The following is a 15,708-nucleotide window of genomic DNA, read 5'->3' on the forward strand; positions in this document are numbered from 1 at the left end:
ACACAGGTCTTGTGATTGGTGGGGAGAGCACAAGGAAGATTGGGCTATGGACAAAGTAGAATGAGGCTTGATTTTTAAACCAGCTGTTGAAACAGATGATTGAAACATTCTCTTCTGAGCTTCAAATACCCTCACATCCCCACTCACACTCCACACACACACACACACACACACACACACACACACACACACACACACATCCCTGTGGACATTACAGCCAGACCTTGGATATTCATGTCCCCAGACTCTGAGATGGGCAAGTCCAATATGAAGGGTGGGGAGAAGAGACCCCTATGATCACTTATCCATTTGGCAATCAGTAAGTGTTCAGTTCAGTTGCTCAGTCATGTCCAACTCTTTGTTGTAAGGCATGGTTCCTGCGAGGCAGAAAAGGAAAGACGACCTCAACAGAAGTAGGTTACCTTTATTCAGGCAAGGAGGGGCGACAGTCGGCCTAACGACCAGGCTGAGCGCCCAAAGGGATCAGGGAGGCTTCATACTTATAGTGAGGTTTGTGGAAGCGATAAGGGAAACGTCAATCAGACGGGATATTTTGAGTATTCTTTTGTTGAGATGACACTTGTAGTTGGGCAGGGGGTGATAAGTCTTCTGGGTGGGTGTAGGGGGTGGTAGGTTTTTGGACAGGGGGTGATAAGTTCCAGATAGATGCAGCTGGCCTGGAGCATCAGGATGGAACTAAAGTTATGCTTTGTTTTCTCCAAAGTTAGATGATTCAGCAAGGGGCCTTTGAGACTGTTGTTCTCTTTTCTAGGCCCAAAAGACTCCTTCATTTGTGACCCTATGGACTGCAGCATGCCAGGCCTCCCTGCCATGCCCAACTCCCCAGAGTTTACTCAAACTTATGTCCATTGAGTCCGTGATGCCATCCAACCATCTCATCCTCTGTCATCCCCTTCTCCTCCCACCTTGAGTCTTTCCCAGCATCAGGGTCTTTTCAAATGAGCCAGTTCTTCACATCAGGTGACCAAAGTATTGGAGTTTCAGCTTTAGCATCAGTTCTTCCAATGAATATTCAGAACTGATTTCCTTTAGGATGGACTGGTTGGATCTCCTTGCAGTCCAAGGGACTCTCAAGAGTCTTCAACACCACAGTTCAAAAGCATCAATTCTTTGGCACTCAGCTTTCTTATAGTCCACTCTCACATCCATACATGACTACTGGAAAAACCATAGCTTTGACTAGGCAGACCTTTGTTGGCAAAGTAATGTCTCTGCTTTTTCATATGATGTCTAGGTTGGTCATAACTTTTCTTGCAAGAAGCAAGCGTCTTTTAATTTCATGGCTGCAGTCACCATCTGCAGTGATTCTGGAGTCTCCAAAAATAAAGTCTCTGTTTCCATTGTTTCCCCATCTATTTGCCATGAAGTGATGGGACCAGATGCCATGCTCTCAGTTTTCTGAGTGTTGAGCTTTAAGCCAATTTTTTCACTCTCCTCTTTCACTTTCATCAAGAGGTTCTTTAGTTCTTCTTCGCTTTCTACCATAAGGGTGATGTCGTCTGCATATCTGAGGTTATTGATATTTCTCCTGGCAATCTTGAGTCCAGCTAGTGCTTCATCGAGTCCAGCATTTCTCATGATGTACTCAGCATATAAGTTAAATAAGCAGAGTGACAGTATACAGCCTTGACGTACCCCCTTCCCAATTTGGAACCAGTCTATTGTTCCAGGTCCAGTTCTAACTGTTGCTTCTTGACCTGCATACAGATTTCTCAGGAGGTAGGTCAGGTGGTTTGGTATTCCCATCTCTTGAAGACTTTTCCACAGTTTGTTGTGATCCACACAGTGCTCACTAAATGTTAGTTGTGGTGTAAGGGAAGCTGGCACAGTAAGTACACACTTTCTGGTCTCAGTATGTGTATGATCTAGCTGCTGTCACTTTTAGCCTCATCTGTCATCTCATCTCTCTGTTAACACATTATTTGAACAATTATTTGGTGGCGACGTACCTCATTCCTTCCCTTTCCCTCCAAGATTGGGCCACTCCAGAAGTTCCTAATATCTTCCACCTCCATGGTAAGCTCACAGGAACGTCGTTTTAATCGCTTGATGGGTGACTTGCAACCCTGTGGTTGCGATGAATGGTGTCTGTGCCATCCAAAGAACCTATGTCATCAAATAGTTAGAGACTATACAAATACTTAATATGTTCACGTCTTAAAGCCTACAGACAAATTTTCTTGCCACACCATAATGCTCTCACCCTGTTTTTATAAGTGTGAGGCCTTTCTCACCTAAAAAATAATCTGGTGGATTCTTCATTAGCTCGGATAATCAACTTTCTTCCCCAACTCAGTTTCTCTTTTCGGATTACAAAAAAAGGAATTTCACAGAGATCATTTGCCTAAAGCCAGGCAGACCGCGGCCTCCGCGGAAGCTCCCCCTGGACTCCGCCCTAACCACGCCTCCGCACGCCTACCCCGGGCCCCCGAGTCTCCGCGGGGGCTCGGCCCCGCCCCCTCACCGGGCCCGCCCCTTTCCCCGCCCCTTCCGCAGCCTATAAAATCCGGAGCGGCTTCTCGCGCCCGGGAGCGGCCGACCGGCGGACTGGAGCACTGGGCATGCTCGGCGGCGCAGGTTTTGGTCACAAGTAGGAAGGAGCTAGTGCACGACACCGGCAAAGAGAAGCGCCAGCCGCCGCCGCCTCGAAGCAGGAGCGGTGCGGGAGCCAGAACGGGCGAGGGGTCGGGCGGAGGGCCAGCCAGCCAGCCCGGCCTCGGGGCCGCCGCCGCCGCCGCCCGCGCGGTGCGCCCGACCCCTGGATCGGTCCCCGGGGCGGCGAGGACCCCGCGCCTGGGAGCCGGAGGGGACCGGACCCTCCCTCTGCCGGCTGGGGCCCGAGGGCGCCCCCCCCCCAACCCCACCCCGGGGCTGTGCCGCCGCCGCCTTCTGCGGGCAGCTGAGCGTCCGGCCCGCGCCGCACGCCCCGAGCCCGGAGCGGCCGCCGCCTGCCCGGAGGGCGGAGAGAGGGGGCGGCCATGGGGCTGCTGTCCCAGGGCTCGCCGCTGAGCTGGGAGGAGACCCAGCGCCACGCCGACCACGTGCGGCGGCACGGGATTCTCCAGTTCCTGCACATCTACCACGCCGTCAAGGACCGACACAAGGACGTGCTCAAGTGGGGCGATGAGGTGAGCGCCCGGCCCCCCGCCGCCCCGCGCCCCTTTGTTCGGCGAGGCCCCGGCCCCCTCGGTCCGCGCCCTGCGCCGCGCTGCCTCGAGGGTCCCCCCGCGCCCGCGGGCGCCCGGCGCTGTCCAGGGCCCTGCCCGCTCAGAGCCTCTAGCCAGACCTCTCTCTCCCATTCATTCATTTGGGGTTCCTCTCCATTCAGCAAACGCGGAGCGGGCTCTGGGAAGGCGTGAGCGTGCCAGAGTGTGACACCGTGTCCCTGGAGGAGTTTTCAGGCTGGGGTGTCTGCCGCCGCCGCCTACTGATCCACTGTCCCCGTCCCGTCTCAGAATGCCACTAACGTGAAGGGGACTAGGTTGGTTTCAGAAGGCCGGTTGCTTTTCGGGATCAGGTCTAAAGGATTTCATTTCCTCCCCACCTCATCCAGGTACCTTTTAAGTCTCCAGCTTCTCATCAACCACCCCTCGACCACAACTTTATAGGTGTAAATTAAAACAAATTATGGAAACTCGGAGAGCTTCAGAATTAGGATTTGTTAGTGCCTTTCCATGGCTCAGATTTAGCCTGTAAACTTTCCGAATCCGTGCTTCCCCATGTGTGGGCTTCCAGGTGAAATGCCTCTAGATTTTCAGTGTTGAACCATTATTTATTGGAAGGATCTGGAAAGCACTACCTCCTGTTAAGAGTCTTTTCTGCCAAAGCTTTCTGTGCCTTCCTTGTCTTCCTGTTTTTAAGAATCGCTTGTATATACAGTTTGAATCAAGTGACTTCTCAAAAGGTCCACCTGTTTTTCGTGTTTTACGCTCCATGGCTTGCTCAGGTGTAAATTATTTATCTTCTCGGCGGTGTTATCACTCTTGAACTAAGTGTCAGGGTGCTGCTACACCAGTGCCAGATCTGTCTCCTTGCAAAAAGTTAGTTTTTCTGTGATCTGAAAATGCCTCTGTCTCTCATAGTAGTTGAAGGAATTGTGCTCTTGTAAGCTAGAAAAGTAACTTGACTTGTAACTCATATTTCTACTATATGGCTTGCCATACTTTATTGGACAGAAGAGGGGTACAGTATATATTTGGTGATAATTCTTCAGTTTTAGTCTCAAGCTCCTTGGTTTTGTTTTTAACAGCATCCGACATTTTATGTATTTGTGTATTGTATGTATTTATGATCTCTTCTTGTGTTCTCTCTAGATTTTTTTTTTCCCTCCCACATCTCCCTTTCCTTTTTCCCCGCTAACAAACCAGTGTCCTTAGCAATGAAGAGTTTACTGTTTAACAGAAACCACAAATTAGGAAAGTTATCTTAGATTTAAGAAATAACCCACTGATCATTTATTATTACTTTAAATTGTGCTTCAGTCATGTCTGGGTAGAGTGTAGGATTTTCGCAAAGAAATTCCTGCCTGCCAGCACTGATAGTCCAGTTGGGAAAAGGGCAGCCTGACCTAAGGGGAAGACTTGAGAGTGTGTAGACTTCCCAGGTGAGGAAGAGAAAAGCCGCACTCTTCCTCCTCCTGGAATGGCACTTGACTGACACCTTAGTCTGCTCCAGGTCCGTCCTCTCTTCTCCTTGACCTGGGGCATCCAAATGCTGATTCTCCTTTGTGGTACCTCTGCATCTTTGGGCAGAGAGATGTGACTTGAGGGTTGCCAGGTGGGAGGGGAGGGGGGTGCGGGATCTCATACCTAAGTATTTGCTGGTGTTTGTGTACCTCTGGCATTATATAAAGGTAATCACTGTTATGTTACCGAAAATTATTTTTCAAACTGGAGCTCATGATCCGTTAGTAGGTTGAGAAATAAACATAGAAGATTTTAGGAATCTGATTTTTTTTATAACAGATTTTTTTGTCGAAAAGGATACATGACCTGATTCGAGGTTGGTTGAATCCACAGATGCTGAATGGAAGGCTAACTATGGGCCTTGAGCATCTGTGGATTGTGGTGTCTGGTGGGTCCTGGAACCAGCCCCTCATGGATACTGAGGGATGACTGTATTTTCATTTATGTATTGTGTGTATTTTATGGTCTTTCCTCCTCCGCTAGATTTTTGTCTCTCCGAGACTGTAAAAAATGAAGAGTAGGATGAAGAGTATCAGTTTATCATACATAGCAAGGATATTATGTCAAACCTGAATAATTTGAGTGTGTGGGGGGTGGTATGTTGGGTGCCTGTATTGCAGTAAAGTATTACTGTGGTTGCAGCTAAAGGAGTTTGGAGGTCAGGGTCCCACACTGATCATGGCAGACCTCTGTGTGAGGTGGGGTACTGAGAGCAGGACGGAAGTTAACCCTGTTAGCACTGATCCTTGCACTTGGTGGGAGCTCCCTGTCGCAAGTACTGAGTGACGTCTGCAGGCAGGGTCAGCCCGCAGGGGAGCTTGTCTGTATGCAGAAGCCTAGGCAACAACCAGGAATCAGGCCAGGCAGATAAAAGTGGGGAAGGGTGTGGTGGGGACTGTGGCCCCGGAGATGCAAGTTGGCCCCACCAGACAGAAAGGGGTGTTTGGGACTTGATAGGTTGGGCTGTGTTGGTGTGATACCAAATTCTGCTCTTTCTGGAGGTTTTGGTGTTGTGCTTACAGGACCATGGACTTGGATTAAAAAAAAGAAAAAAGGAGCCTAAGCCCATGGTTGGAAGGAGAGCCTGCCATCTTGGAAATGCCTGGTGCTAGGGCAGTGTTTGGTAGTGGTTATTGGAAAGAACTTGCACTTGGAGCGGCCCTTGTGTTGTATTCCAAGGCCTGCCAACAGCCCATGTGGTCATGAGCCTCAGTTTTCTCCTTTGGAACGAGAGAGAGTTGCTTCTCTTTGAAATCCCCCTGGGCATAGCTCATCTTTAGACTGCTGATTGGAGAGAGAGAAGGCTGGCGAAAGGGGTTGTATCGTGCAAATGTGTGTGCTGGCTTTTTGGAGCTCAGGATTATTTTCCCGTGAGAACCTTAGAAACAGACAGATTCCCAGGTCAGCTTACAGGTGCAGGTTTCGCCTTGAAAGTGGTAGGTCCCAACCCCAGCCACCAGTGATCTTGCTGTTTCTGGGGGGAATCAAAGTTCTAACTCCCAGGTACAGAGAAGATACTTCATGCAGGCCCAGGATGGGGGTCTGGGGAAGTTGAGATGGGTGTTCCTGGGGGCCCTGATGTCTATTAAGCCTTCTTTTATGCCCCCCCAAAAAAAGCACTTCTCTCTCCCCAGCCCACACACAACATTTAGGTACAGATTTTGTTTATAACTTGGAGTATGCACGTTAAAAGACAAACGTAGGAAGTTTATAAAAGCTGCACATGCTGCAGTAAACACGACTCCAATATCCCTCTAGCGTCAGCTACCTGCCAGCCTTTTCAGCTACTTGGTGGCACAGGCATTATCGGAATTGAAATCTGTCTGACTCCAGGTACCTTTCTTAAACACATTATACCAGGTTTTGGATTATTTACAATGTATGAGATTTCATCAAATTTCTTCAAACTCTCCTGGTTAGAGAGGTATCAGAAAAACGTTTTAAAGGAAACATACGTTTTTCTGAGTGTGTTTTTTTTTTTTTTTGACCCAGTATTATAGTGACTTTCAAAGGAAAGAAGGTCAGTTGTCCTCTAATTAGCAGATATAAGTGCATGTGAACTTTTAAGAGGAAAATACATCTTTAATATTTATGAGTGCATTGGTATCATGCATAAAACCATGAGATCGATTTATAAAGGGCTGGCATATCACTCATTGAACTTCAAATTACTGTGTAGGTTGAGGATGCTTACATGACTAATTAGAAAATGCATAGCTTGTTAGTAAGCTTATGATTTTATAGCAAAAGTAACATCCTGAATTATAAATCTAGAATGGACAAAAGCATAGTCATTTGAATCCGATTGAAGGTTCTGTGTTGCTTTGGACAAGTCGCTTAACCTTTCTCAACCTCAGTTTTGTCATCTATAAAACAGAGAGAGTAATACCTTCCTTATAGAGTTAGTAAGATTAAATGACATAATGTTGGTGAAATGGCTTACAAGTCAGTGCCTAGTCTTTTAAGTAAGACTCATAAATGGTAGCTTAAGTTATGTACTTGGAAATGTTTAAATATCCAAGATACCTCATTTAAAATGTCTCATTTAAATAGCCATGGTCTTTGGGGAATGAGGCATTCCATTTTTGTGGGTTTTTAACTGAAATGTGCTGTTCACATATAATGGTGTTCCATAAACTTAGTCATGGTTTATTGTATTTCTGAACTGCATTTCAGAATTTAAATTGTATTTTTTAAATGCATTATTTGACACTGACTTCTTAGAGTATGGTTTTGAGCACAAATTCCTCTGAGAGTCATGCAGAGTCCATCAGTCATCGTGTGTTCTCTGCACATGAAGTGCAGTTTCTGTATCTTTCCCTCTCTTACTATCATCATGGGCATTAACAGCATTTACTGACATTTTAAAGCTCAGCGATGAAATCCAGGGAAAAGAGTGAAACATGGTTGGAGCCTTCTGGTGATTTTTTTCCCCCCATAATTACCTTTTTCAACCAAGAGGTTCATTTTTGAAGATTAGAGAACCAGATCACTGACCCTGTGTGTACAGTTGAGGTTTTGAGCTGGATTTGAGCTGCACCGGTCCACTGTATACATGGATTATTATTATTTTTATTTTTATTTTTTCAGTAAATATGATCTACGTGATCCAGACTGTAAAGTTAACATGCATATGTCAGGCTATGGGTAGAGTCAGCATCGCTGACCCCCTCCTGGTTCAAGGGTCAATTTCTTGTATGTTAGGAATTGAGTTTGGGTACCTCCTCTGGTGTCCATCTCACTTTGGGATTTTTTTCCCCTTGTTCATTTTGTGTTGTACAGTTTTATGTGGACTTTCTTTTTAAACCAGTTTCATTAAATTATAGTTTACATATAATAATACATACCCATTTTAAATGTAGAGCTCAGTGACTTTTAAGAAGTGTATACAGCCTACCGCAGTCAAAATTTAAAATATGAAACATATATATTGTATATAACACTTTGATGCTCTCCAGAAGTTCCCTTGTGCCCTTTGCAGACATGTGACTCACAACCCCTCAGGTGATTCTTCTGCTTCAGCACGTCATTGGGAAGCTGCCCTAGGGAATTATCTAGATAAAGAAAAGGGAAGTCATTCCAGGCCAGCGAGCAGTGTAATAAAGGTGAGACGGTGAGAGGTTCTGTGCCTGCTGGTGGTGTCTGTGTAGTGAACTGCAGGATTAGCATGCAGGGATCTTTGGATACATAGAAGCTCTGCTGTACCTTAAAGGCATGAGGAAAACACAATGGAAGGAAAGATTTATTCCTTCTGTACACCCGGCTCACCTTGAGGATGTTTCCAGACTTCTGAACGAGTTACTAACACCCCATCATATCCCTGTTGAATTCCTCTCCATGAAGAGGAATGTCCAGGATACCGTTTCTAGTGGTGCCACTTCCAGAAATGTCTAGAAGTGGTGTTAGCAAATGTACTTACAAGAACTCTGTGGGTAGCTTCATTTTGAAGGAGCAACCTCAGTAAAGTTCAGTGTAAGACCCCATATCTTAAGAAAAGATGGCAGAATATTAATTTGAGCCTCTCACACGGAATTTGTGTTTCTGAAAGTTTCTTTCGACGCCCGAGGCATTTGAGTATGTTGTTATATGGGGCATTACTGCTATTGCATCAACTGGATAGACCATTATCCTAATGAGCTTGCTTATTCATATTCTCTGTTTATACATTTGACCAAGTTAGGTGTATTTTAACAGCATTATTTAGATATAATTGACATAAGCTGCACATATTTAGACTGTACAATTTACTAAGTCTTGATATATGTATAAACTATATATATATACACATACACCTATGAAACAGCCCCTACAGTCAACATAATGAAGATGCATCATCTTCAGAAACATCCTTGTGTCTCTTCATAACTCGCTTTCTGTCCCTCACTTCTGTAGGCAACCGCTTACCTGCTTTCTGTCACCATAGCTCAATTTGCATTTCCTAGTTTTATATCTAGGAAATCACACAGCATGTACTTTTCAGTCTAGCTTTTGTTCTGAGACTCATTTGTGTTGTTGGATGTATCAGTGGTTGGTTCCTTTTCATTCCTGAGTAGTATTCCACTGTTAAGTATACACGATAATTTGTTTATCTTTTCACTGTTTGAATTGTATCCAGTTTTTAGCTATTACAAACAAAACCATGAAAGTAAAGGTTCAAGTCTTTGTATGGACTTATGCCTTCATCTATCTTGTTTATTCTGTAGGAGTGATGTACGTTAACTCTTGAAGGAAACTACCAAACTTCTCCAGAGTGATTGTACCGTTTTGCATTCCCATCGTCAGAATATGCTAGTTCCAGCTCATCCACATCCTTGTCAACACTTACTATTAGTCTCTTTAATTTTAGCCATTCTAATTGATGTGTGGTGGTATTTTATTGTATTTTTTATTTGCGTTTCTCTAAGACTGCTGATGTTGAGCACTTTTCCATGTGCCTGTTTGCCATCTGTGTATTTATCTTTTCTTGGTGAAGTGTGTTGAAATAATTTGTCTGTTTGAGTTGTTTTCTTATTACTGCATTTTGAGAGCTCTTCGTATTCTGGATGTAGGTCTTATATCAGGTACATGCTTTGCGCATTTGTGTTCCCAGTCTATTTTTATTCTCTTAATTGTGTCTTTTGAGGATCAGAAGTTGTTGGTTTTGATGAAATCTAATTTGTCCTTTTTTTTTTTTTTAAGGATCATATTTTTGGTCTGGTATCAAGGAAATCTTTCGCTAGTTTTACATTTAGGTCTGTGACCCTTTTGGAGTTAATTTTTGTATATGATGCCGGGTGTGGATTTCGGGGTTTGGTTGCTTTTGCACAGTGCTCTGGCACCGCCTGTTGAAAAATCCTTTCTCCGTTGCTGAAGGTCTTTGAACATTCTTTCACTGTCAGTTGCCTGTGCATGTGTGGTTTCATTTCTGGACTCTGTGCACTGTTCATTGATCTATTCTTTATGTCAATACCACACTCTTTTTTATTGCTACAATTTACAATAAGTTTTGAGACCAAGTACTGTTAACTCTCCAACTTTGCTCTTTTTCATCTTGTTTTGATCTTTTTAGATTCTTTGAATTTCCACATGAATTTTAGCACAGCTTGGCAGTTCCTACCCAAAACGAACCCTGCTCAGATTTTGTCTGTGATTGCATCGAATTTATAGATCATTTGGGGAGAACTGACATCTTAACAATGATGCTTCCAACCCAGGGACATCTCTCCACGTCTTTGTTTTTCTCTCAATGTGTTTTGTAGTTTTCAGTGGACAAGTCTTTTGTGTCTTTTGTCAGATTTATCGGTTGCATATTTTTTATTGTAAATTGCATTATCTTTAAGTTACAATTTCTGATTGTTGCTAATATATTAAAATAAAATGAATTTTGTGTATTTATATTGTATCCTGCAACCTTGCTAAAACTGTTTTTTGAACATACGGCGTACAGTTCTAGTAACTGTTTTAATGTTTTTGCTAATTCTATCTTTGTCATTTAAGGTAAGATTCAATTGATTTCTTTTTTCCCTCTTTATTTTCAGTAGGTTCCCCTGCTTCTTTGCATGACAGATAATCTTTGGATCCTTCTTGGGTGCTTGATATTTGTATTTTCCTAAAAGCTTTGTTCTGAAATATCATTATTTGGAGATGGTTTGATAGCTCAACCAGTAAAGAATCCACATGCAATGCAGGAGACGCAAGTTCAGTCCTGGGTCAGGAAGATCCTCTGGAGAAGGAAATGGCAACCCACTCCAGTATTCTTGCCTGAAAAATCCAATGGACAGAGGAGCCCAACGGGCTACAGTCCAAAGAGACGCAAAGAGTCGGACACAACTGTGAGTGACTAAGCACATTTAATCCTTTCAGGTCTTTTTTTTACAATTTATTGGGCCGAGAAGTCTCAGCTTAGGGCTAGTTATTCCCTTCTGCTGAGGCAAGGCCTTCGGGAGGACTTGCTGCAGTGCCCTGAGCTAGGAGTCACTCCGTTCTGGCTGGTGGGAAGGCACCCTGTCCCAGCTGTGGGTCCTTGCCTCTCACATGCAGACCTGGTCAGCGCCGAGTCCGTGATGTGCACCCTCTGCAGACCTCCGGGGTTGTTTGCGCAGCTCTCTTTGGTCCTGTGACCTCTAGTTGACTTGGTTCGCTCAGACCTTCAGCTCTCTGCCTTCAGTTCAGGGAGCCGCCTTCCCCAACAGGCTCTGCCTCACCTTCCTGCCCAGGGTCTAATGCCTCTCTGCAGGCCGGAAGCTGGGGCATTCGTCGGTCTCACTCACTCACACATTTTCCTTGTATCACAGGTATCTCTGCCCTATGTTTTCTAAAGTCCAGTGTCTTGAAAATCCTTTCATGTATTTTCCCTCTCTTTTTGTTGTTGTTTCATGTGGGAGGGTAAAATTGATCACTACTACTCCATCTTGATCAGAGCTGGAAGTCTTTGCTGCACCTTTTTTGTTTTTCCTTCAGCTTTGCTCTCCTTTGTCTATAAACTTCGTCCAGAAGCTAGCCCTCCTGCTTCCATCTCCAGCAACCTAGATTTAGCCAAATGTTTAGTCAGGATTTTCTTTGCCTTTATGCTGTAATGTTCATCACTTAGTATCACTGTTCATATTTGGTTAAAACACAATTATTTTAAAGTTTGCATATGTGTGTAAGAATGGGCTAACTTCAAGGTGGGAGCACAGCTCAGGTCTTCTTCCAAACAGTTGTGTGATCTTCGGTACAGAACGTGAGGACCACAATTTCCTCATCTGTAAGACTAATCAAAAACTTCTATCATTTGGTTTTGAATTGGGTGCTTACTTGTGTATATATATGTGTATGTGTATATATACAATCCAAAGGAGGAGGGCATGACAACCCACTTTAGTATCCTTGCCTGGAGAATCCCATGGACAGAGGAGCCTGGTGGGCCATGGTCCATAGGGTCACAAAGAGTCGGACATGACTGAAGCGTCTGAGTGCAACACGTACAATTCAGAAAAACAGAAACCTTCTGGTCGCACTGCATGCCTTGTGGGTTCTTAGTTCCCTGACCAGGGATTGAACCTGTGCCCCCACATTGGAAGCAGGCCACTGCGCCTCCAGGGAAGCCCCTACAATTTTTTTGTTTTTTTTAATAACTTATCGGGCTTCCCTGGTGGCTCAGTGGTAAAGAATCTGCCCGCCAGTGCAGGAGACACGAGTTCGTTCCCTGGTCTGGGAAGACCCCACATGCCTCGGAGCAGCCAAGCCCGTGCGCCACAACTCCTAAGCCTGTGCTCCAGGGCCCGCGCTGCAGTCACTGAAGCCGGCGGGCCCGGGAGCCTGTGCTCCTCAGCAAGAGAAGCCCCCGCAATGGCCTGTGCACCAAGCTAGCAAGGAGTCCCCGCTCTGCAAAACTGGAGAAAGCCCTCAGGCCACTGGGCTCCTCTGGAGTTGCGGTGCGGGGGCTTCCCTTGTCGCAGAACACAGACTCCAGGGCACAAGGGCTTAAGCAGTTGCCGCATGCGGGCCCAGTAGTTGCGGCTCCTGGGCCCTAGGGTGCAGGCTCAGTCGTGTGCAGGCTTAGCTGCTGCGTGGCCTGTGGGGTCTCCCCAGCCCAGGGATCTAACGCGTGTCCCCTGCATTGGTGGGCAGATTCTTTACCACTGAGCCACCAGGGAAGCCCTACAATTTCAGCTGTATCTTTTCAGATATTTAACTGTTTCAGAAAAAAACTCCACATAACTTACGAAAATCAGGAAATGTGTACAGGAGATGATAGAATCCATTTCATTTCCTTATCCTGTTACCTTTCTGGGTTTTAGCATTTTTCAAAGAGAACATGTTTTACTGGCTACTGGAAAAAGTAATCTAATTACAAACCCATTGATATTAGGTTTCTAGAAACTTTTAATTTCCTACATAAACCTCTTTGAGCCTCACAATGGTTCTGTTTAAAAAAGCAAGATGATATTGCAGAATGTTTCTTTCAGATAAGCTAAGACTTCAGCTTCACTTACGTGTGGCAAAACACTATGGCTTTATTTCCATGATGGATGACTTTTATGCATTTGTCAAGTGACCTGTTTATTACGGACTTCCTGTGGTCGGTCATGGGCTTGAAGAGAGAAACCGAGGAAAGGGAGGCGCGCTCTGCCCTGGAAGAGCTCCAGTGGCGTGCTGGTGGGGGGCAGTGGGGGCACAGGGAGGAGGGAGAAGTTTGCTCTCTACCTGCAAGTCCTGGGAGCCTTAGAGATGGGGGTGGAATGGGGGGCCTTCTGGGAGGATCTCGGATGGAGGTGGCCAGGGGGCCAGGGAGGGGCGTGTCCAGACGTGCCCCTGTGGAGCTCCTGAAGCTGAGGGTCTCTGCCATGGCGTGGGGCCAGAGCAGGGCACAGGGGGAGGGTAGAGGCTGAGGCTGTAGGAGGGCCTCTGTGATGGGCCTTGCATTGCGGCAGCGCCTGACATTAGGAATGTCAGTCTAGGGATGGTGGTGCAGGGAGACAAATCCTGGGTCCCTTCAGAAGTGAAGTGAAATTGCTCAGTCCTGTCCAACTCTTTGCGACCCCATGGACTATACAGTCCGTGGAACTCTCCAGGCCAGAACACTGTCCCTTCTCCAGGGGATCTTCCCAGCCCAGGGATCGAACCCGGGTCTCCCGCATTGCAGGTGGATTCTTCACCAGCTGAGCCACCAGGGAAACCCGGGTCCCTTCGGAGCGGGTGGGAACATTGCCTGGGAAGGTAACTGGAGGCCTGGAGCTCCCACTGCAGAGGGCGCCTCGTCACTGGGGGAGGGGAGAGAGCGTAACCTGGAGTGGGGGCCAGGGGCTGGTTCCTGGGGAGCTGCTTGGGCCCTCTGGGTTGGGGCTCTCCAGGTGAAGGAGCCCCGTGCTGGTGTAGCAGAGACACTGGGGAGACGTGCAGAGGAAGCCGGGGCACCGTCTGGGCTGGCCGTGTGTGTGTGTGTGTGGTAGGGCGGCCGCAGACCTGCAGACAGGGCTAGAACTGAGGAGGGCGAGATGCCTGACCCAGAGAGGAAGCCTGGCCAGCGCCCCTGAACCCCATGGACCCCCACAAAGCACCCGGGCGTGTGTGGGGCCCCAAGAATGACAGCGGGGGCAGTGGGTCACCCTGGGGGCAGGGAGGGTGGCAGGCTTTCAAGGGGGTCTGGGGATGGGAACGGAAGTGAGCCCGAATTGACTGGTTAGGCAGGGACCAGAGGCTTTGGCAGCGACCGATCCCGAACATATTAGGAACTTGGGAAAAGAGCAAGAATTGGTTTCCTGCCAAGATAAATGGCACAAAGCCCGTGCGTGTTTTCACAGCTTGTAGGGTCCTTGAAATCTTGATTATGAGTCTCAGAAAGAAATAGAATTGAGCTCGGAAAGGGTATGCGTTTTAGTCACTGAACTTAGTAGCCAAGGGGACTGTATACTGAAACTGATCATAAAGGATTGAGTAACTTAGAACGATGACCCTGAATCGCCGCCCCTTAAAGGCTGAGTTTCTCAGATTTGTTTGAGAAATTAAGGAATCATAAGCATTAGATGTCCAGCCAAAAGAACACACCTTCTATAAGCATCCAGAAAGGTTGGCTCCCTGTGTCGGTGTGTTTTTGGAGAGTTCCTATAGCCGTGGCTCCATTTAGCTGGATGCTGTTTGGAGAGCTCTCAGTGTCCTTAGATGTGTGTGTCTGCTACGGTCAGGATTTAGTAATTAAACTTATTTCCACAACAAGATTACAAAAAGAACCCCCAAACCAGATGTTCCTAATTACATCGATGTTCACACAAACCCACTGTCTTGTCTCCCATGCCCCAGGCCCGTTTTTCGGTCCTGTGGATTCAGTTAACTTCTTTTTGAACTGCGTGCTGAAGAAGCAGTGTTTTTAAACAAACCCCAGAGGCCAGAGCCTCCACGAACGTTTACATTTTTTTAAATTTAAAAACGGTTTTTGTTTGAAAGAATATGCTGAGCCCTGGAAGCCTCAGAGCAACCTAGAGAGGTTATTTGGGAGCACGCCCCTCATTTCCCGCTCAAGTGTTCACGTGTTTACACAAGTTGGGCGCTTGGAAGGCGCGCCGTCCAACACAGCCTGCAATGCTGCCTCGGCCCAGGGCCACTCTGGCTGGGTGAGAGGGACCCAGGGGTCAGGAACTGCTGGCCCCAGAATGCAAACAGCCACAGCTAGGAAGCAAGTATGCAGCACAGAGGGCGTGCACTTTACTCCTGGAAGCCTGTCCCAAGCCCTCACCCAGAGATCACCCACTTTATACACTATTCCTGCATGCTGGTCATCTCCTTCCTCCACTCAGGATGAACTAGCAAAAGCCAGTTGAAGCAGAAGTGAGAGACCAATGCCAAGAGCAGTTTGGAGAAGCAGATCTAAGCGCAGTAGCTGGTGCCTGCCTCCCAGGTCCTTGCTCTGTTACCAGTCTCGTTAAAGAAATGAAATTGCCCGGAGTCTGAAGCCTTAATAAATGGCAGTGTGTCCAGTGTCTTCCTGTTGTAGCACAAGAAGACGGAATCAGCTTTAGAAAGATTTCCACTGATGTATGCGTGC

The 15,708-nt window shown here is 46.6% G+C and overlaps 1 protein-coding gene across 2 annotated transcripts in view; it reads left to right on the plus strand.

Moving 5' to 3' along the window:
- The first annotated feature begins 2,946 nt into the window (after nt 1-2,946).
- Nucleotides 2,947-15,708, plus strand: part of GCLC (glutamate-cysteine ligase catalytic subunit) — a 42,278-nt gene continuing 29,516 nt past the window's right edge. The window contains exon 1 of one of the 2 annotated variants that reach the window (XM_061146376.1): nt 2,947-3,149. In XM_061146376.1, the coding sequence (XP_061002359.1) occupies nt 3,000-3,149 (150 nt within the window). In that variant the 5' untranslated portion in view covers nt 2,947-2,999. The remainder of the gene's footprint in view (nt 3,150-15,708) is intronic. The other variant, XM_061146375.1, reaches the window with a different exon arrangement.

This window comes from Dama dama, chromosome 7 (genome assembly GCF_033118175.1).
Source record: "Dama dama isolate Ldn47 chromosome 7, ASM3311817v1, whole genome shotgun sequence".
Taxonomy (NCBI): domain Eukaryota; kingdom Metazoa; phylum Chordata; class Mammalia; order Artiodactyla; family Cervidae; genus Dama; species Dama dama.